Source organism: Panthera onca, chromosome B2, assembly GCF_046562875.1.
Source record: "Panthera onca isolate mPanOnc1 chromosome B2, mPanOnc1 haplotype 2, whole genome shotgun sequence".
Taxonomy (NCBI): domain Eukaryota; kingdom Metazoa; phylum Chordata; class Mammalia; order Carnivora; family Felidae; genus Panthera; species Panthera onca.
The window spans coordinates 73,565,532-73,588,505 of record NC_138343.1 but is presented as its reverse complement, the minus strand read 5'-3'; the positions used below and the strand labels follow the sequence as shown (position 1 = coordinate 73,588,505).

Below are 22,974 nucleotides of genomic sequence, written 5' to 3'. Positions count from 1 at the left end.
GCTCTGTTTCTCTTTCTTTTCTTCTTCCCTCCTCTTCTTCCACTCCTCTCCCTGATCTTTGACACTATTAACACGTTTATACTGAAAGAGAAAATTGGAGAATCCTGAAATAGGAAGTATGTATTTATGTTTATTCTTAGTCTTGCTATAAGAAAGTAAATGCATAATTATTTGCAGATGTAACAAAATTAACTATAAATATAAAAGGAATACAACCTTTAAGTTAACATGTTAGGTTGAATAAATGCATTTATCTTAGCTACCTTCCCAAACCCTGCTAAAATTACAATAAATAAAAAAGGCATATTGCACTAGAGCAGAAAGAACAGGAAAGGAGAAACAGCAGTTAGGAGGTGTTAATAGTTTTGGAAGTTGGAAAGTGGTTGCTGAGCAGTAATGACTTAGGAAAAAAAACTAAAACAGAATTCCAGAAAGTTTTAAGAATTAGAGGTAGCAGGTTTATGAAGACCAGGGTGAGTGGTTAGATTTGAAAAAGATCATTTTTTTAGCTTCTTTCAAAGAAAATTGACCTTTTTCTGAACTCAGTTCAACCAAGTGATTGTTCCTCCTCCATCTTGGCTGAAAGATTTGCCCTCTGGAGAGATTGAACCAAGACTACATCAGCCATTATGGATTTTTCTCTATAGAGAACCTACTGACTGGTTCAAGAGATATGACCTATAGTGACTGACGTTTGGGAATCCTCTAACAAAATATCCCAGGTTCTACATAATCTCCCTGTAGTGTGGCCAAACATATGACAAGCCCTGTTTAGTATTTCCAAACTGTGTGTTAGGCTCAGTTATCAACTGGTTATAGAATTACTTACCTTGTACTTGGTAAATGCCTTGTTAAAATCTTTGGGCATTCAAGTCATTTACTATATATATAATAGTAACTAACTGTGTAGCCCACTGAGAAACTGCTGTTAGGTTCCAGATTTGTTTTTAACCTCTTTTCTAGTGTTTGTTAGCATTTGGGTTACTTGAAGTTTATGATATTTGATTATTTACTTTTAAAAGTATTTCCCTATTTCTAACTTTCACAGAAATAGTAGAGTTACATCTAGTAAGAGTACACACTGAGGTTCAGTAAAACTGAGTAATTTACTCTGAGCAACATAGATAAATGCAACTAGAGCATGCCTATTTTTTGTGTTCTCTGTTTGACTAAAATGCTATACACACACACACTCACACATATATATGTATATTCTCTTGCTCAAAATGCACAGTTCTTTTGCTGTTAATCTCTAACTTATTTCTAAAAAATGAATTTTGTATTTGCTTTTTTCGTAGGGAAAGTATGTTCAAGAAGGCAAAAACAAGAGCAAAAAAGAAGACACGTAAGCGTTCGGATAGTTCTGGAGGTTATAACCTTTCAGACGTTATTCAGAGTCCACCATCTACAGGTTAGTGAAAGTGTCTTAGGATATATTTCCTGATCTAATCTTTCATGTCTCTATTATCTAATTAATTTAACATGTATCAAATACTATTGTATGCCATTTGCCAGGCCTACTGAAAGAAAATAGCCTTTGTCTTAGGGAGGCTATGGAAAATGATCGTATATTGTAATAAATATTCTGATTGAAGTTTGCTTTGAGAGCACAAAAGAAAAGCCCGTATTAGGGGCACCTGGGTGGCTAAGTTGGTTAAGCGTCTGACTTCAGCTCAGGTCATGATCTTGTTGTTTGTGAGTTCAAGCCCTGCATCAGGCTCTGTGCTGACAGCTTGGAGCCTGGAGCCTGCTTCGGATTCTGTGTCTCCTTCTCTGTCTGCCCCTCCCCTACTTGTGCTCTGTCTCTCTATCAAAAATAAATAAATGTATTAAAAAAAAAAAAAAGCCCATATTAATCTGAGGAGATCAAGAACGACCTCTTGAGGAAAATGATTCATGAGTTGGATCTTGAAGAATGAAGAGAAATTGGCCAAGAAAAGGAGGCACGCTGATAGACATATGAAGCAAAGGGGGCAATATACTCCCAAGGCTAGAGGCACTGGAAAGAACTGCATATTTCTTGTGCTTTGGTCAGCATGCTTCAGCCATATAGGGCATGTGTAGATAAGTGGTAATTGGCAATGGTCAGATTTTGGAGGGATTTTATGCTAAACTAAGGAATTTAAATGTGATTCTGAGGGCTATGAGTAATCGATTGATGGATTTTTAAGGCATATAATGTGAGTGGATAAAATTTTTTTTAGAGAGACCACTCTGTCCAGTGGCATAGACTGTTAGTGATGGGCAAAACAGGACAGAGACACTATTATCACATGGATTCATTTCATTTACATCAGTACTCCAAGTTAGTTGCCATTCATGTGCATTAGAAGGTTATAATCCAGTAATAGAATACAACATATTTTATATCTATGCATTATGTGAGCTGTTTGAAAGTAAAGGTTATGTAGTTTTTCTAAAATGGTTTTCGCAGTTTAGTTTGAAAATCTTTTACTGAAGAGATGAAAGAATGAAAATCTGGATACCCTTCCTCCAAATTTATTGTTAACCTGTTACCACATTTGCTATTTTTTATAGACTTTCTGTTGCATGCTCACTTCCTTCATTCTCCAGACAGTCTATCATTTTTTACAGATCCACTTGGAAGTTGTAGGCATGGCATTTTAATATAAATTAATACAAATTTCCTAAGAATAAGGATATTCTTCTACACAACCATAATATCATTAGCACATCGAAGACCATTAACATCAATTCATGAATATTACCTAGTATTACAGTCTCTATTCAGATTTCTCCAGTTGTCCAGGAATGTTTTTATAGCCTTTTGTGTTTTAACCTTAAAAAACACCTGGTATCCTGTGAAGATAGATACTGCCTTTGCTTATTAATGTCTCTTTAGTCTCTTAACTAGAGCAGCACCTCTCACACCTTTTTGTTTTGTTTTCAAAAGTTCAGGCCAGTGGTATAGACTATCTCACATTCTAGATTCCTCTGATTAGATCTAGATCTAAACTATCGAAATTGTAATACTTTCTTTAGATGAAAATACAGAAGTGTGACCACAATGAGACTACAGTATGGCTCTAAGAAATAGTATGTGTGTCTGTAGGAAGACATAAACAGGTATAACTTCTGTCAGCAGTATTTTCTTAGTCAGCCTGATGAGGTAACTTTGAAAAATACAAGTACACATTTTGTCCCTGTGGAAAAAAAAAGAAAAGCTGTCATTCAGGGTAAAGAAAGAATGTCTTTATATTTAACATGATCTATAAATGAGGTACTTGATGTGTTTGATAATGTTCAAAGGAATAAACAATGTCAAGAATAGTTGTTTTAGATAACACAGAAAGATATAAAAAAGACAATATACCTGGATTGATTGATGAAGCACTGAAGCTCGGTCTTTCAACCGTTTACTACATCTCCTGATTCCTACTTAGGACCTTTTAATATGTAAAATTCTGTGATTCTGTGTTCTCTCTGTTACACGAATTACCTCTAGTGCGTAGAAGGACGTGTAGGTGGATTGATGGAAAGATGAATAAATGGACGGACAGGAAGTTATGAAACTAGTTATTTTTCAGTTGCCTAAAAGACTTAGGGAAAAAGCAGATACTTGGTTTGTTTTAAATAATGGTATTATTAGCACACTTGTTAGAATCTTTATATTTCAGAGATGGAAGAGACATTAGTAATGAACTAAATTTTTGTCCCTTCCTTTAAACCTGAGGAAACAAAAGTGCAGAAAACTTCAGTGATTTGAGGTAGTGACAGACAGAAATAGAATTTATTTTTTTTGATTCCAGTTCTTATTCTTCCTGCTTTACTACTCTTTCTGTGGCCAAAGCAGATAATGATTGAAAGGTCAAATTTAATTGGGGCCAAAAAGCCTGTTCTGGAAGTAAACTTCGTTGTGTGATCCTTTATGTTAGAAGACCATCTGTGAAAATGTTTATACTAAAAATAATTGTTGGCCAGTTTAAACATCCTTTTATTCATTAGATTTATTTCTAATTGACTTTTGGTAGCATTCTGGCATTAAATATACTCTCTTAAAAATTTGCTGCTCTTAAAAATATTTAAAAGATGGGGGGAGTGCTGAATGTTATTTCCAAACTATTTGAGCAGTGACAGGAACAAAAGAGGCATATATCTTGTCAGAGTGATTTACTTTAAGGAAAATCCACTTATTTAAATATATAAGAGATAGTATGTTTTATTTATTTTCCTTTTTAAAAATTTAAGTCCAAGTTAACATACAGTGTAATAATGATTTCAGGAATAGAATTTGGTGATTCATCACTTACATATAACACCCAATGCTCATCCCAACAAGTGTTCTCCTTAATGCCTACCATTTAGCCCATCCCCCCACCCAGCACCCCACCAGCAACCCTCCATTTGTACTCTGTATTTAAGAGACTCTTACGGTTTGTCTACCTCTCTGTTTTTTATCTTTTTTGCTTTCCTTCCCCTGTATTCATCTGTTTTATTTCTTAAATTCCACAAATGAGTGCAGTCATATATTTGTCTTTCTCTGACTTATTTCACTTAGCATAATACACTCTGGTTCATCCACATTGTTGCAAAATGTGTTTTATTTATTTTTAAGTCAAATTTTTAGTTATACCTCATGTCATGTGTTTTTTTGCTACCTCATTTAGATTCTACTAAATTTGAAATATGTGAAAGTAAACACATGAACTTAAGCAAAAGTTTGTTTTCTCTGTTTATATTTGAAATGACTTTGATCTACTAATGAATCTGGATACCAAATATGGCAGGGAAACAGGTGTTTAGCTTGCCTGGGAGAAGAAATGGTATGTACATTTCATAACAGCCCTTTGCTTTAGGCAATAGGCTAATTAAAGTAGCTGTCAATCCACAGATTCCACCCCCCTTTCCAGAAGTAAAAACCGTCAATCAGGCCACTGTTGGCTTCAGCATAACCTCTGCTACGGGGCCAAAGTCATCCAGTCTTTGACTAGATGAGAGGTAGAAAGGCTACAGTGTTCCTCCCACACAGAATGAGGCCAATCCCCGTCTGCATGCATGCAGAGAACTTGGTACAGAGAGACAGATGAGAAAGGGGACGGTCTGAAGTTTATTAATTTTGTCTTTTTTTTTTTTTTTTTTTTAATGGGGAGAAAGAAGTTCTGAATCACTTCTCAAAGCACATCCCAAAGAAGTGTCTTCCTTAATGTTTATTGCATAATTGCTGTATAATTGAAATGGATAAAACTGCTGTTTTATTAAAGTCCCCTGTTTTAGTTTTTTACTTTAACTTTTTTCTTCAGTTAGCTTGAATTGTCAAGATTTGATACAGTGAATATAATTTAAATGTTATTAAATCTGGATAAATGGAAGCTTTTAGCTCTATTTAATTCACTGAATGTAATATACACATGTTTACTGTATTTTAAATGTTTTAAAATTTTTACCTTTTAGGATTATTAAAATCTGGTAAGACCAATTCTGTGGAATCTCTTCCAGAACTGCTGACATCAGATTCTGAAGGAAGCTATGCAGGAGTGGGTAGTCCTAGAGATTTACATTCCCCAGATTTCACAGCAGGATTTCAGTCAGATAAAATTGAGGTTTGTTTTTATTTATTAATGCACTGTTTTCTTAACTTCAGATTTTAGATCTTTATATAATTTATTTTTAGTTTTTATTATTTTTTGCTCTAACTTTAAAATACTCTCCTGGCTGGTTTATAAAAAAATACATATGATTAGTAATATATGTAGTATTAGTTTTCTCAAATTTGCATTATGTTTCTAGTTTTAAAGATTTTAATGGCAGTTTCAGCCCTCTACGACATTACATTTCTAATCCTCTTTCTGTAAATTAAAATATAATGTTGATGCAAAAGATAGCAACACTGTATAGACATCTGGAAAAATATAGCTAAATTACTTGAAATTTACTTTGTGAAATGTCAGTTAACACCAAAGAACTGTCAGAGGAAAATGATTTTGAAAGGAAGCCTAACTTCAAATTCTGCATAGTCTCTTCCCTCTATCATGTTAATGGGAGCAATACAGTCTGGAATGGAGTTCTCCTGGTCCAGCACAATTGACATAAAATGCAGAATTTCTAGTCCATTTGCACGCCGGAGAGTCCATTTTTTAGACATCTCTTAACATTTTATTCCATACTTGTTAATGTACAGGAAAGGAAAATAACTTATTAGATATAGGTCATTTTTCTCTAATCCCTAGTCCTCCACAAAACTATTAGAACTTCGAGAAATTCATGAGACAGTGGAAAATTTATCTGTTCTTCTTAGTCTTCTAGGCCTCAAGAATTTTTTTTTTTTTTTTTTAATGTAGCTAGATAGAGGTTTCGGGGCAATTCGTATTAACACCAAGGTTGGTGTAGAGGACAGTTGAGGTTTAAAAGGAAAATTAAAGGCATGCTGTGAATGTTTGGCAATAAGAATCTGTCCTAGCAATGGAAATAACCATTTTAATAACTTCCTTGACCTATTATAATGGCAATTGTTTTAAGGTTCCTTTTCAGCTGTCAGTATTATTTACCTCTAATTTTATTCAGAATGAATTATATGACATTAATATGAAACAAAATGAAAGTTTGGTATAAAGTCATGGACATTAATTTTAAAGTTACTGCTTCATATCTTATTTCAGCAACTTTTATTAACATTTTTATTTAATGCTCATATTAATGGGAATTTAATGTGCAAACTTATTTTCCTAAAAATTATTCTCAAAGCTCATGGTAACTGGGTTATAGTGACTTAGAAGTTTTGAGAATTGGTTAAGATGCTAAAGTAGAAGAATGCTAGATGATTATTGTTATAAGATTTTATGCTTTAATATAATTTAACCAATATTTATTAAGTACCAATAGGTGTCTACTATTATTTATTTTTTAATGTTTTTTTTGTTTTGTTTTTTTTTTTTTTTAACCTCCAGGGGAAAATTAAACCATATCTTAATGGTACACCTCCTGCATATTCTAGGGAAGATTTAAAACCATGGGAAAAATCACCAATACTTAACATATCTGCTCCACAGACCATTCCCAGTAACAAAATTGATACTACAAGCTCTTCCAGTTGGGTTGCTGGCTCTTTCAGGTAGGATTTTCATTTTGTTCTGTACCTGTTAGTTGGAGAAATACTATTTATTTTTAGTCAAATTGAAATTTTTAATGAAGCACATTTAAAAAGTATTAATGTAAATTTCTAATACACAGAAAATTACCTAGATGCATACAGATTACTAGCTAGCTAAAATAGGCACTTTTTTTCCCCAGACAGAATTTAGTTCCCTTTGTACTGTCATTTGTGAATGCCAGTAAATACTATATAACCCACAGATATCTATATCTAGATATATAGTGACTTAATAATAAGCTATTTTTTTGATAGTGTATATTAAGACTCCCATTCAGGAAGACCATTTTGTCATTTGTAGGTTTATTGTATCTTTTTTTTTCTTTTTTTTTCTTTTTTCTTTTTAGTAAGTTAAGGGGTATTTAAGATCTCACAAAATACATTGTTATTCACAGTTAATTTTCAGAACAATGTTACACTGCTTTTAACTTGCCTATATTGCATCCATAGTTTTCTTTTATTTAGAAAAGTCAGTTTTTTTAATTGAAGGAGTCGATATAATTAGAATGCACTCTTTCAGAGTAATTATTGAGCTTGCGCTTCATATTTATACACCTGCTATGGTTTATAATAGGCTAAAACTGTTAATTGACTTACCAATTATATTTACATAATTATTTTGAAATATGCTGTATTTTGCAAAGTTGGAAGACCAGATTATGTGCCAGTTTATGTTGTTTCATAGTCTAAAAGTAGTTTAGAAATCAGTCTCAATTTTTTTTGCCTTTTAAGTAAACATATTTGTGGGAACCCCAAGAAGCATCTTCTAATCACTAGACTATTTTATTGAATGTGTTTTAAGATAATTGGCTTGATGTAAAGTCAGCAAAATAGATCGGCTGTTTCTAAGGATGGTAGAATTTGTTTTTTCTCATTATAGTACAACTTCCTCTGGTGGGTTTCTAATATTATTGAGCATCCCCAAATTTTACTTTAAAATTTTTGTGGTTGGTATCAGTAGACAGTAGGAAGAATTTTGTTAAAAACAATATAATTTTCAAGTTCTGTTCATCTTAAAGGTTAAGAATTTAAACATAACTTCAGTTTCTTATGCCTAAGTTAGATAAGAATTATTCTATTGCTTGGCTTTTTTTTTTTTTTTTTTGGTTTTGTTTTTTTAAGAGTTTTAGTTTTATGTTATGGCTTTGGATGCATTTTAGTTATTTATATATATATATATAAAAGTAGCTTTCATTCAAAGTATCCTTTTTGAAGTTGGCCACAGCTGACAAAATAAACCTAAATTATCCTTTCATTATCAATCTTACATATAATTTATAGTTTCAGTGAAGTTTGGGTATTGGACTTTATGGATAAATAACTGTATTGTAAAGTAAATTTTATATGTATTTTAGTCCTGTCAGCCCTCCTGTCATGGATCTCCGAACCATCATGCAAATTGAAGAAAATAGACAAAAATGTGGAGCTACACCAAAGACAAATTTGGGGTTGGTTAAAAACTCATAAAAAAGGAAAGACCATGTTGTTTTATAGTTCCGTCCTAAAGAATTAGAAAGACCTACTATACTCTTTTTCTGCATTTGATGTTAAACTCAATTAGAAAGACATACTGGACTTTTTTTTGTTTTTGTTTTTCTGCTTTTGATGTCAAACTAAGTTATAAACTCTTTTTTATTTAGGCTTATAGCCTTCATAACATTTCTTAAATACATGCCAAAGATTGAGTTGGTTGGTAGTCCAACTCATGTAGAATATGGTGTTGTCAGAAATTTGCCTCTAAAGTATCATTGTGGACTATTTCTGGTGCAAGTGTGATGTAAATGTATTAGTAGGAAGGCTCATTTAGTAACTGTTTGATCGTCGATAGTATAAACTGATATTGTCACTCTTGAATCTTATGGCCATTTTGATCCAGTAATAGTAAAATCACATCAAATAAACAGAAAGCAGTATAATTACCTGTAACCTCCATTAAGCAGAAATTAATGCTAATTCATTTAATTTCTAGCAAAATAATTTCTCATGGAGTTAAACTTTCTCAGAAGCAACGAAAAATGATTGCAATGACTACCAAAGAAAATAATTCAGGAACAAGTAGCATGGAAACAGCTTTAACTGCTCCTTCAAAAACTCCGAAACCAGTGAATGCATGGTATGCTTTAAGTTTTATTAAAATAGGCAGAGATCTGTGTGTTACCTTTTAAGGTAGTTCTTGGCTTCTGGGTTTCCCTCCTAACTTTTCAAGTATTTCACTCCTCTCTTTAAGTTAAAAATTAGACCTTGGGAAATAATTTTTTTGTTTTGACATATGCACCATGGTGTGTTCATTTGTTCGTCATTCTTTCTATTATAGATTTCAAAATGTTTTGTATAGATACAGTTTCTTCTTTGTATTCTAATTAGCATGTATTACTAAAGTAATTTAAGGAAGGAGCCTTACATTTTTTTCATTTGTTGTAAGAAACAATATATAGCATAGAAAAATTGGATAAACAATTTTTACCACCTTAATTTCTTTGTCCTTCTGTATGCATCATGAATATCTTTGCAGTGTTAATAATCTTGGTTTTCGTTATCACTTGTTTATTTTTAAGTGTTTATTTATTTTGAGAGAGAAGAGAGAAAGAATCCTGAGGAGGCTCCACGCTGTCAGTGCAGAGCCTGATGTGGGGCTCGATCTCACAGAGATTGTGACCTGAGCCGAAATCAAGAGTCAGATGCTTGGGGCGCCTGGGTGGCTCAGTCGGTTAAGCGTCCGACTTCGGCTCAGGTCATGATCTCGATCTCGCGGTTCGTGAGTTCAAGCCCTGCGTCAGGCTCTGTGCTGACAGCTCAGAGCCTGGAGCCTGTTTCAGATTCTGTGTCTCCCTCTCTCTCTCTCTGACCCTCCCCCGTTCATGCTCTGCCTCTCTCTGTCTCAAAAATAAATAAACGTTAAAAAAAAAAAAGAGTGAGACGCTTAACCAACTGAGCCACCCAGGCACCCCTCACTGTCACTTCTGTAAGCAGGAGTATTTACTTGCTATTATAGAGATTTTCTCCATTACAGTTTACCTGTAATTTGGAGATTAATAGGAATAATCTCCAAAGAGGTCAGATAGCAGTTTTGAGGTGTATAAAATAGGGTATTGTACTTCCTGCACCCCTTCCATCCTCCCTTTTCTTTGTAGCCTGTCAGAACCACTTACTACAGATCTAAAGCATGATCACAGAAAAGAAAGTAAAGGAAGATGTGGGAAAACCCAGGTAAAGAATAAAAGAGAGTAAAACTTGAGAGAACGGGTTTAGTAGAATGTTTAAATTCATCAGTATTTGTGCACACCTTCTATATATGAGACTATGGTAGACTGATTTGGTCACCCTCTGTAGGGTTTGTGGGATAGCTGTTAGAACATTGAGTTGTGTTTTCCCTAAAGAAAAGTATGGAGGGGCAGCTGGGTGGCTCATTCACTTAAGCGTCCAACTTCAGCTCAGGTCATGATCTCATGGCTTGTCAGTTGGAGCCCCATGTCAGGCCTTTGCTGACAGCTCAGATCCTGGAGACTGCTTTGGATTCTGTGTCTCCCTCTCTCTGTCCCTACCCAACTTGTTCTCTCTCTTTCTCTCTCAAAAAATAAATATTAAGAAAAGTATAGAAAAGATAAAAAGAAAGTTCTTGGATCAGCTCTCAAGATACTAAATATGCTATAACTTGAGAGAATTAACTAAGCACATGAGGAAGCTTTGGGCTTAGTAATATAGTTTTAGCTATGCCATTATTCACTTTTATTATTTAAAAACAAAAAGTAGGGGAGGATCCCAGGGAAGATGGCAGATTAGGAGGACCGTAAGCTCACTTTGTCCCATAATACAACAGATAACACACACATCATTTTAAATAACCCAGAAAATGATCCATACTACCAAGAGCAATCTATAGATTCAGTGCTGTCCCTATCAAAATAACAAGGGCATTTTTCATGGACTAGAAGAAATAATCCTAAAATTTGTATGAAATCACAAAATAACCTGAAGAGCCCAAGTAATCTTGAGAAAGAACAAAGCTGTAATAATCAAAACAGGTATGGTACTGGCACAAAAACAGACACATAGATCAATGGTGCGGAATACAGAGTCTATAAATAAACTCATGCTTATATGGTCAATTAATCTTTGACAAAGGAAGCAAGAACATATAATGGGAAAAGAACACATCTCTTCAACAAATGGTGTTGGGAAAACTGGGCCATTTCCTTATACCATATCCAAAAATAAACTCAGAATGCATTAAAGACTTAAGGACAGAAACCATAAAACTACTAGAAGGAAATGGAGGTGGTAAGCTCTTAGACATCAGTGTGAACAACAAAATGAAAAGGCAGCCTACTAATTTGGAGAAGATAATTACAAATGATATGACTGATCAGGGATTAATATCAAAAATACATAAAGAATTCCTACAACTCAATATCCAAAAAAAAAAAAACAAAAACAACTCAAGTAAAAAATGGGCTGAGGACCTGAATAGGCATTTTTCCAAAGAAGACATACAAAGAGGTAACTAATAGACATGTGAAAAGATGTTCAACATCACTAATCATCTGAAAAATGCAAATCAAAACCACAATGAGATACCACACTTCTGTCAGAATGATGATTGTCAAAAAGACAATAGTAAGTGTTGGTGAGGATGTGTTGAAAATGGAACTCTCATGCACTATTGGTGGAATGCAAAATGGTACAGCAACTATGGAAAACCGCATGAAGGTTTCCCACAAAATTAGAAATAGAGCTTCCGTATGATCCTGCAGTTCTCCTTCTGGGTACTTATCTGAAGAAGATGAAAACACTCATTGGAAAAGATAAATATAGAATCCTGTGTTCTTTGCAGCAATATTTATAATAACCATGATATGATACAAGTAAGTACCATTGATGGATAAATGGATAAAGATGTGTTATGTATGTGTGTGTGTGTATACACACACAGTGGTATATGAGCCATAAAAAACAATGAAATCTTGGCATTTGCAACAAAATGGATGGACCTAGAAGATATTATGCTAGGTGAGATAAGGAGGAGAAAGACAAATACTCTATGATTTTCCTTATATATAAAATCTAAAAAACAAATGAACAAAACAGAAACAGACTCATTCATACAAAGAACAATCTGGTGGTTGCCAGATGGGAGAAGGGGAAGGGGATTAAAAAGTCAAAGTAACACACTTCCAGTCATAAAATAAATAAGACACATAGATACAATGCAGAATAGGAAATATAGTTAATAATGTGTAACAATGTTCCTGCCAGATGGTAGCTAGATTATGGTGGGTGATCATTTCAGTGTATATAAATGTTGAATCACCTGAAACTAATATAATGTATGTCAACCATACTTTAATAAAATTAAAAAGTACAAACTAATCATTTTATGTATCTTAGGATACCAAGTAAGTTTAATTATAATTTTATTCTGAATTATTATCAAAGTGAATTATAAAATTATTTATGCACTTTTTGTGCATTTTTGGCTTCTTGAGACTATATTTTTGGTATCTGAAGGATCTTTTAAAGTTTCTTTCTGCTAAATTCTTCTGAATATATGTACTTTTATTTGTACTCATTGTACAGTGAGCTGATGGAACTTAGTAAAATATAGGTATTAATTTGTCAATATGTATCTAAAAATCAAATAAGCATATAAAATATATACATATGCTTTGTTATGGAAATTTTATAAGTTAATGGAACTAATAAAATATTTGTTAGAGATTTTAAGAACCTATTTATAAAATGGTTGTTTGGTATTCACGGATTTTGATCCATATTTAGTATAAATGGAAATAATCATTGTTTGATCGTTGAATACTTTTTACACATAGGGTGCAAATATATGTAGTATATGTTTGAAGAAACTAAAAATGAAATAGATTTGTTTTCCCGAGAGTATCCCATGTAAGTGTTCATCTAATGAAACTTGGTCAGATTTAAATTTTACTGTGCTATGAATAAATTAGAAAAGCTTAAATTAGGGGCGCCTGGGTGGCGCAGTCGGTTAAGCGTCCGACTTCAGCCAGGTCACGATCTCGCGGTCCGTGAGTTCGAGCCCCGCGTCAGGCTCTGGGCTGATGGCTCGGAGCCTGGAGCCTGTTTCCGATTCTGTGTCTCCCTCTCTCTCTGCCCCTCCCCCGTTCATGCTCGTTCATGCTCTGTCTCTCTCTGTCCCAAAAATAAATAAAAAACGTTGAAAAAAATTAAAAAAAATAAAATAAAATAAAAAGAAAAGCTTAAATTAGCATTTTAATCTGATTTACAGATTGTATTTATAACGTATATTCAGTATTGTAGTGATTTAAGTTTTTAAAGATATTTCTTAAAAGTGTATCTTCCTCATCCTGAAGAATCCTCTAACGAGATTTTTTTTTTTCCTTACAAGATTTTTTATGCTATGTTTTTATCTTGAGGTTAAGGTGCAACTTCTTAGCACATCCCAAATTAGCCCTGTGAGTCTGCTTCTGATTATGGGAAGGATTTTCACTAGTTTGTTGGCAGATTCGTTCACCTAGTTTATATAACTCATAGTACATAGTTGTGCTCCTGCTGTCTACAGTTAGGTGTGGCAATATTATGTATTAAAGACAACTGTTTTCTTGCATTAGAATAAGTTCTGATTGGCTGAATTTAAATCTAGTGTGCAAACACCAAGTGTATATGAGAGTTGGCCAGTTTTCATTATCAACTGTTTTACTTGGAGAAATAATACATTTCTCACCATCTTGAGTGGAAGAATGCGCAAGCTTTGTGGCCTGGCTTGATGTATAAATATAAATTCTTCCAAATTACATATGCAGGTAACCCACAAATTATAAACTAATTTCAATGTTTAACTCTTTAGAGCTGAAAATTTTATTTATTAAGGCAAAAATTTCAGCGCTGCTGTAGCTGAGAAACAAAATCTTGATTAAGTTTTAGTGTGGCTGTAAGTGTCTACAAATGCTTCTTCATAAAGTTACTGTGGCTGCTAAGATGGCAAGTAGCCAGAGCCTGGGTTAGGAAAGCAAAATCATGGGAAATCAGACACTGTTCCAAATTATGGCATCATCAGTGGAAAGAATAGTAGAACTCATTTAAAGAAATCTGGGTAAGTCATTTTTATAGGTAACCACTAAGCATGATTAATGAACATGTGAGTTTAAGATATTTTGGAAGCGCTGTTACTTACATTTGTTCCAAAGGAGATATTATCAGTAGCTTTAAAAAAAAAAAAAAATTCAGAGTTTTTAAGAAGTATATATATCATTTATATCTAGGAGTCCCTAAATTACTGCTAGGATAAATCTGACAACTTGTGCTTTTCAGATCATTATGAAATTTCTGTATTTAGAAACATGAATTACTTACAGGGGACATTCAGTAGATTCTCCAGCAAGAACTTTTGCCAGCAGTGTTCGCAAATTGCTAATGTTACACTGTACTTTACACCATAGTTACCTTGTCAATGGAAACTGTTAGGTATGTGTGCTTTGGGGAGGAGGAAAGAGTTGTTAAAGAAATGGGGAGTGATTTCTTTTGTATATATGTTTAACTTTTTATTATGTTTTGTGTATGTACATGTTTTGGGAAAATTTTTCGTCAAGTTATAGGTAAGTTCCTTTTGAAGAAATATTTTTAGCATGAATACCTTAGTAGATCATGTTTCTAGTACAAATCTCTAAGGAAAATTTCTCTGATGTGATTTAAGGTTTTACTTAGAGTAAAGAACTTTTAAATATGGCACAGCAGTATAGTGATTAAGCTTAGGTTCTGGAGTGAGTCTTGCTTGAGTTTAAATCATGTATCTGTTACTTGGGAATAATGTAAACTTAGATCAGTTTTTTAATCTTTCTTGGTCTTACTTTCCTTGTCTATAGAGTTAAAAATAGTACCTATTTCACAGGAGTATTATGAAGCTGAAACTGAGTCAAAGCATGAACCATTTAGTATATTCAACAATGTCTAATCAAATATGTAAATTTTAGCCATTAATATTTTAATAAATTATAACTTAATTTGTAATATGGTTATAATATGTATTAAATTTTGGTGAACTTTTTTCTTAGAAAAATCTTATGTGAGGGGGCGCCTGGGTGGCGCAGTCGGTTAAGCGTCCTACTTCAGCCAGGTCACGATCTCGCGGTCCGTGAGTTCGAGCCCCGCGTCGGGCTCTGGGCTGATGGCTCGGAGCCTGGAGCCTGTTTCCGATTCTGTGTCTCCCTCTCTCTCTGCCCCTTCCCCGTTCATGCTCTGTCTCTCTCTGTCCCAAAAATAAATAAAAAAAAAAAAAAAAAACGTTGAAAAATCTTATGTGAGACATTTTGTATTGATCTAATCTTTATTGAGCAAATAGAAATTTGGTGAAAATTTTTAGTTTTGTTATGAATTGATGCTTATCTCATACAATAGCAAAACAAAGTGTGGATCATCAGTATCTGTGTTATCTTTGGCACTTTATAGGAAGTATTGTCTTGATTTCTTACAGAAGGCAACAGTAGACTAGATGGCAGGGATGGGTTCCATCATTAAGAACTGGTTCTGCCTTATCTCTCGTGATCCCTGCACTTTGGTTATACTCTTCTTTTAAACATAGGAGATGATAAAAATGCTTATCTTTCAGGATTGTTATTGTAAGAATTAAATGACAGGATGCACGTTAAAGTGTTTTACAAATATAATTTGGTAATTAGGTCAGATTCAGGTACAAATGAGTTATTCAGACAAGATACAGGATTTTAGAAGTCCTCACTTTTTTATGGACTACCTCACATAGTTTATGAACTTAATCTAGGTATGGATTTTAAGGTTTCTTCCAAATATGAGTTTAACTTTTTGGAGAATTATCCAGCTAGCATTTGTATTCACTTATTGACATGGCCACTTTGTTTTCTGAGTAAAGAAAATAGAAAAAAAAATAACTTAGGCCTAGAAATTGTTTACATTATTATTGCTGAGAATTTTGACTATCTAATGTTAAGGATTCTGAAAATGATGCCAAGAATATGGTGTAGATCTAGTGTACAAAATAATAAGTAAGGGTTATCTTTTTAATTTTTCTCAGACTTTAGAAAAATACTAAGCCTATGCCTATTATAACTGATTATATTTCTTCATGTCAGAACTTCTTTGTTCTCATTGTCTTCTTTTTCTCTTAAATCACAGTTTTGTTAAATGCTATGAAAATTATGGATAGTAAGACTTACATAGCATTTCTCTGTAACAGGTACTATTTTAAGTATTTTTCCATAAATTAACATTTGATTCTCAAACATTATCATGATGGAGATGGTATTTGTATCCTCATATAATTGATGAGGAAACTGAAGCACAAAGTTCCACTTATGAAGGTCAGAGCCAAAATTTGAACCCAGGAAGTCTAGCAACAGAGCCTGTGTGCCTAATCCTGACTGTTATCCTGCAAATTGCTTTTGTACTGATAGTAAAATAAAGCATTGATTATTAAGAGATTCTGATATAAAAATCTGAGTATGAGATCTTTGAAAGCTCAGTTCGTCTGTATAGATGATTAAATTTTTGCCTGTTTTTGGTGAATATTATTCTAAAATACATTCTACTTTTAATTATCAAAGTATTATACCCATAGTGAGTGTGATTAATTTTGTGTATTTAGGGTCAACTTAATTTTTATTTCTATTTTATCCATGTAAAATTAGGTTTACATTTTAAGTAACTTTTTATTAAAACATTATATACACTTAAAAGTGCAGTTATCACAAGTGTATAGGTTGAATTTTCACAAACTGAACACATCTTGCGCACTCAGAATTCAAATCAAGAAGTAACATTACCAGTATCTAGTCCCCTCCTGCCACCCTGCCATGCCCCCTCCCCAGCCACCGACCCCACTATCTTTTTTATCATCCACTCTCCTCTGACTTTTCTTTCCATAGATTTTCTTTTAATATATATAAATAGAATTGTGTTCCTTTGTTCAATGTTATATTTATGAAACTCATTCATATTTTGATGAGTACTAATATCCATTGTGTAAATATTCATTCAATTTTTGTTAGCATTTGAGTATCCTTTTTTTACTATTAGGATCGGTTCTGCTATAGATATTCTAGTTCATGTCTTTGGTATACATGCAGTTGCATTTCTATTGGGTATATAACTAGGAATAACTGGGTCATAGGATATGCATGTATTCATTTTTAGTGAATATCACAAAACATTCTCATCAGTGGTCTATGAGTTGTTCTTTTTCCACCTCTTTACCAAAACTTGGAATTTCTTAACTTTATTTTAGTCTTTTGGGAAGGAGTGCAGATTTCCTTTTCTATTCTGTTCTTTTTTTAATAACGTTATCAAGGTATAATTTAAATACAGTAAATGAACTAACTTTGTATATAGAAGTTTTGGCAAATGTATTTACATTTACATATTCACCACCCCAATGAAAATTTTAAAAATATGTCCATCATCCAAATACCTTTTCTTAGTCTCTACCCTCCTCCCATGCCACCACTGATGAAATTTCTGTAACTATAACTTAGTTTTCGCCTGCTCTCAAACTTTATATAAATGGTAGAAGTCCAGTATATTCTGTTTCCTTCGTTCAACTTAAAGTTTTGGAGATTCATCCATGTTGTTGCATGTATCTGTAATTTCTTCCTTTCTTGTTGAGAAATACTGGGTTTCCAGTTTGTTTTATGAAAAAAAAGTTATATCCAAGTCTTAATAGACCTGTATTTTTATTTACTTAGGGTTGAAATTGCTGGGTCATATATTAAGTGAATGTTAGACTTTATTAGAAAATCACCAGGTGTTCCAGAATGGTCATATTTTACATTTCTGCCAGTAGTATGTGAGAATTCCTGTTGTCCATACCCTATCCAACACTTGGTACACTTAATCTTTTTAATTCTGGCTATTCTGGTAGGTGTGGTTTATTTTACATTTCTCAGGGGCTTATTGGCCATTTTCATATCTTTGGGATGCATTTTCAGATTTTTGCCTTATAAATTGGGCTATTTATTTTCTTAATATAGTACTGTTAGAGTTTTATATTCTGGAAGTAAGACCTTTGTTAGATATAGATGTTTTGTGAATATTGTCTTCTACTCTGTAGTTTAGCTTTTCATTTTCTTAACATTATCTTTTGAGGAGCAGAAGTTCTGCATTTTGATAAAATGCATTGCATCAGTTTTTTGTTGTTACTTGATGTTAGGGCTTTTTGTGTCTTTGACTAAGGTTACAAAAATTTTGTTTTTGTTTTGATCTAGATGTTTTATAAGTTTAGCTTTTATGATTGGGTTTGTGATTCAAATTTATTTTTATATATAGGGTAAGATAGAGCCCAAGGTTTTTGTTCTCCCCCCCTTTTTTTTCCTCACCAGGTATCTAGTTGTTCCAGCACAATTTATTGAAAAGATTGTCCTCTCCTCATTTTATTACTTGGCACTTTTGCTGGAAATCAGTTGACCATATATGTGTCAGTCTAATTCTGGACTCCTGTTGAGTTCCATTTGATCTACGTGTATATATCCTTATGCCCATATCACACTGACTTGATAATGATAGCTTTTGTAAATATTGAAATCAGATAGTATAATTTATTTGGCTTTGTTCTTTTTATACAAAATTATTTTTGTAATTTAAATTTTTCCATGTTTGTATAAATCTTAGATTAGTTTATCAAAAATGCCTACTAGTATTTTTTAGGTATTGTTTTGGGTTTGTAGATGAATTGGATTGACAATTTACGATATTGAGTCTCCCAATCATGAACGATGTAATATCTTTTAGATCTTCCTTAGTTTCTCTTAGCAATATTTTATAGTCTTCAGTGTATAGATCATGCCTATCTGTGTTTTGTTAATTTTATCCCTAAATATATGTCATATTTCAGATTGTAGGACTTTTCTATAGGATTTTTCTCTTTTATCCTGTGAGTGTTAGATCACCCTTGCGTTCCAGGAGAAAAAAACCTCACTTGGTCATTGTTTATTATCTTTATTTAATAAATTGCTGGGCATTACCATTATCGCTGAAAGTTTTCTTCAAAAAGTTCTTTTTCATCCTGGTCCCTTCTCCATATCAATGTCAACCACTGTGGTGATTTTTCTTTTTTGACCACAGATTAGTTTTGCCCATTCTAGAAGTTTATATGAGAACAAAACATAATATACTTTTTTCTGTTTTCATTCAGCATGTTTTTTCTTTCATTCAGCATGTTTTTCAGATTTATCTGGGTTGTGTGAACCAATAGTTTATTCCCTTTTATTACTCGGTAGTATTCCAAGGTATGAATATACCACAGTTTGTATTTATTCCTGTTGATGGACACCTGGACTATTTCCAGTTTTTGGCTATTGTGAATAAAGCTGCTGTTTGAACATTCTTGTGTAGGCCTTTTAATAGACATATATTTTAATTTCTTTTGTGTAAATACCAGGGAGAATTGCTGGATTATACAGAAGATACATGTTTACTTATTACAAAATTGCCAGTCCTTTCCCCACAGCACTGTGGTACCATTTTATCCTCCCAGCAACAATGTATGAGAGTATTGGTTATTTCATATTCTTGCCAGCATTGGTATTGTCAACTAATTTGACCCATTCTGGTAGGTGTGTAGCAGCCTGTCATTGAGGTTTTGTGTTTCCCTGGTGAATACTGAGTACTTTTTATGTTTTTATTCATCATTAGCATACTTTCTTTGTGAAGTGTACATTCAAATCCTTTTCGCTTTTTGAAATTCCCTTGACTTTTATTATTTGTGTTTTTAAGTTTTGAGTTCCAGGAGTTCTTTTTATGGTCTGGATACAAGTCATTTGTCACATATGTGTTTTGCAAATGTTTTCTGTTTTCTTAATACCTTCTGATGAGGAGTTTTAATTTTCATTAAGTCTAATTCATCATTTCTGTATTTGATGTTTATTCCTATATAAGTCCTAAGAAACTTTGCCTACCACCAAGTTATAGTCGTCTGTTTTCTTCTAGGTTACTTAGCTTTTACATTAGATATATGATCCATCTTGAATTAATTTGGGGATATGGTGTGAGATAAAGGTAAAGGTTTCTTTTATAAACCATTTGTTTATTATAGATAATTACTTTCACCACTGAATTGCTTTGGTAATTTAATTATTGAAAGTAAAAGGACTGTATATATGAGGTTCTATATGTAAGCTCTCTATTCTTTTCCATTGATCTGTTAATCCTTATGTCAGTACCACTCTGTCTTGATTCCTGTGACTTGTTTTATCTTCTTCTAGCTTTGTATTTCTTTAAGAATACTTTGACAAATCTAATTTTTTTTTGTATTCTCATATAAATTTTAAAATCAATTTGTCAATTTCTGCGATAAAAAAACTGCGGGATTATTCAATTTTTTAAATAGAGCTAGGTCTATATATTTTTTTATTTCTATTTTTGTTATCTTTGATAAATTGTATTTTCAAGATATTTGTCCATTTTATGTAAGTTGTCAAATTTATTTGCACAAAGTTATTATAATCTTTATCATCTTTTTAATTCCAGTAGTATCTTGTATTATCTATTGCTTTGTAACAAATTATCCCTAAATAATGACTTAAAACAACTAGTGTTTATTGTCTCATAGTTCCTTTGGGTCCTATTGTCTCATATCCTCTGGATATGGCTTCACAGAGTTATTGCTTATGGGTGCCCCTGGCTCAAGTCTCACATTGCTGCAATCAGAGTTCAACGAGGACTGTAATCATTTCAGAGCCTGACTTGGGAAAGGATCCTTGTCCAGGTTCACTCATATAGAGAACTGGATGGATAGTTTTCTTCCTTACTTTCCTCTTATTAAAGATGTTGTTCTACTGTCTTTTGGCTATCCTTGTTTCTAATAATCTAAGTGTTTTCATACTGTGTTGTATTTCTGTGGATGCTTTCAAGATTTTCTTTTGATCTTTGGTTTTCAGCAGTTTGCTCATGTGCCTAAGTATGGTTTTCTTTAGATTGATCTTTGGGGTTTGCTAAAATTCTTCAGTCTTTAAATCTGTATCTTCTACCAGATTTGGGGAATGCTTGGGCATTGTTTCTTTGAATATTTTTGTCAGCCGTATTTCTCACCTCCCCTTCTGGGACTCCCAGTTATATTTATGGTAGACCTTTTGATATTATCTAAGTCACCATGGTGGAAATTTTTTCAGTCTTCCCTCTGTTTAGATTCAAAATTTTGTATTGCTTTATCTTCAGTTTTACTGACTATTTTCTAATCGGCTGTTACCTTCACCAGTGAATTTTGTTTTTTAAATATTGAATTAAAAGTTCTTGAATTTCTGTTTTATTCTTTTTCATAGTTTTTCTCTGGGCTTCTTTATTTTTCTCTGGGCTTATTCTTTAATTTATTCTGCACATTTTTTTATTGTTGCCTTAGGCATAGCTATAATACTTGTTTTTAATATCATTGTTAATTTCAACATCTGGGTTATCTTCAGTGTTGGTCTCCATTGTTTTTTTTTTTTTTTTAAATCACATCATTTTGATTAGTTCACAACTGACAGCAAGAACCCAGCATCGCCTTAAAAACTAATTACATAATATTGTAAAATTTTTGGTGTACATTTTCCCCATTCTCCCATTGTGATTTCTAGCACTGACCTTTTAAAAAATGGATGTCTTAACATGATCTTTTGTCTTTTGCAGGGCATCTTCTCTACATTCAGTTTCATCTAAGTCATTCCGGGATTTCTTAGTAGAAGAAAAAAAATCTGTTACTGGTCACAGTTCAGGAGATCATGTCAAAAAAGTTTGTTTTAAAGGAATAGAAAATTCCCAGTCTCCAAAAGTTGAAAGGTAATAAGTTAAACTTACACATTTTCTACCTTAAAAAATTCTATGGTAGTTTCACATTCTGAAATCTTTAAAAATTTATCAGGTGGATTTTTACACATTCTTTTACACTGAAAATTAACATGTCTTTTTTTTGAGGCTTTATTTTGGTAGAATTGTCTTATAGTAAGCTTGTATATATTTAAAGTATTTAATTTGATGTTTTGGCATATGTACCTGTGAAACCATCACCAGCTACACTCAAAACAGTGAATATAACCATCATTCTTAGAAGTTTCCTCATGCCCCTTTGTAATTTCCTCCTCCCTACCCCATTTTGCTCTCTAGGCAGCTACTAACCTGCTTGTGTCAGTATAGACCACCTTGTATATTCTAGTTTTATACCTGTAGGATCATTCAGTATGTAGTTTTTGATTCATCCATGTTGCTGTGTGTATCAGTAGTTCATTCCATTTTATTGCTGAGTAGTAGTTCATTATGTAGATATAAAACAGATGATGGACTTTGGGTGTTTCCAGTTTTTTCTCTAGCTATTTTTGATACAAGTTTTTAAAGTCCATTGTATTTTATTTTATTTATTTATTTTTGTATATACATCTTATTTAATTTTTTAATATGGAATTTATTGTCAAATTGGTTTCCATACAACACCCAGTGCTCATCCCAACAGGTGCCCTCCTCAATTCCCATCACCCACTTTCTCCTCCCTCCCACCCCCATCAACCCTCAGTTTATTCTCAGTTTTTAAGAGTCTCTTATGGTTTGCCTCCTTCCCTCTCTGTAACTTTTTTTTTCCCCTTCCCCTCCTCCATAGTCTTCTGTTAAGTTTCTCAGGATCCACATAAGAGTGAAAACATATGGTATCTGTCTTTCTCTGTATGACTTATTTCACTTAGCATAACACTCTCCAGTTCCATCCATGTTGCTACAAAAGGCCATATTTCATTCTTTCTCATTGCCAAGTAGTATTCCATTGTATATGTAAACCACAACTTCTTTATCCATTCATCAGTTGATGGACATTTAGGTTCTTTCCATAATTTGGCTATTGTTGAAAGGTCCAGCGTATTTTAAAAGAGGTTTCGTATTTTAAATGCTTA

The 22,974-nt window shown here is 33.0% G+C and overlaps 1 protein-coding gene and 1 long non-coding RNA gene across 5 annotated transcripts in view; one reads left to right on the top strand and one right to left on the bottom strand.

The window, feature by feature from the left end:
• Positions 1-22,974, top strand: part of IBTK (inhibitor of Bruton tyrosine kinase) — a 91,163-nt gene that overhangs the window by 56,870 nt on the left and 11,319 nt on the right. For 2 of the 4 annotated variants that reach the window (XM_060616030.3, XM_060616029.3), the window contains exons 21-26: positions 1,299-1,411; positions 5,458-5,561; positions 6,906-7,069; positions 8,464-8,556; positions 9,078-9,221; positions 21,728-21,877. In XM_060616030.3, coding sequence (XP_060472013.1) covers positions 1,299-1,411; positions 5,458-5,561; positions 6,906-7,069; positions 8,464-8,556; positions 9,078-9,221; positions 21,728-21,877 — 768 coding nt within the window. Of the gene's footprint in view, positions 1-1,298; positions 1,412-5,412; positions 5,562-6,905; positions 7,070-8,463; positions 8,557-9,077; positions 9,222-21,727; positions 21,878-22,974 lie in introns of all 4 variants that reach the window. The other 2 variants (XM_060616028.3, XM_060616027.3) reach the window with 1 other exon arrangement.
• LOC132667326 (uncharacterized) lies at positions 2-21,767 on the bottom strand. Its single transcript, XR_009605089.3, has 3 exons — positions 21,683-21,767; positions 2,730-3,164; positions 2-81 (listed from the first exon to the last, which is right to left on the bottom strand). It is a non-coding gene; the product is annotated as an uncharacterized LOC132667326 (long non-coding RNA).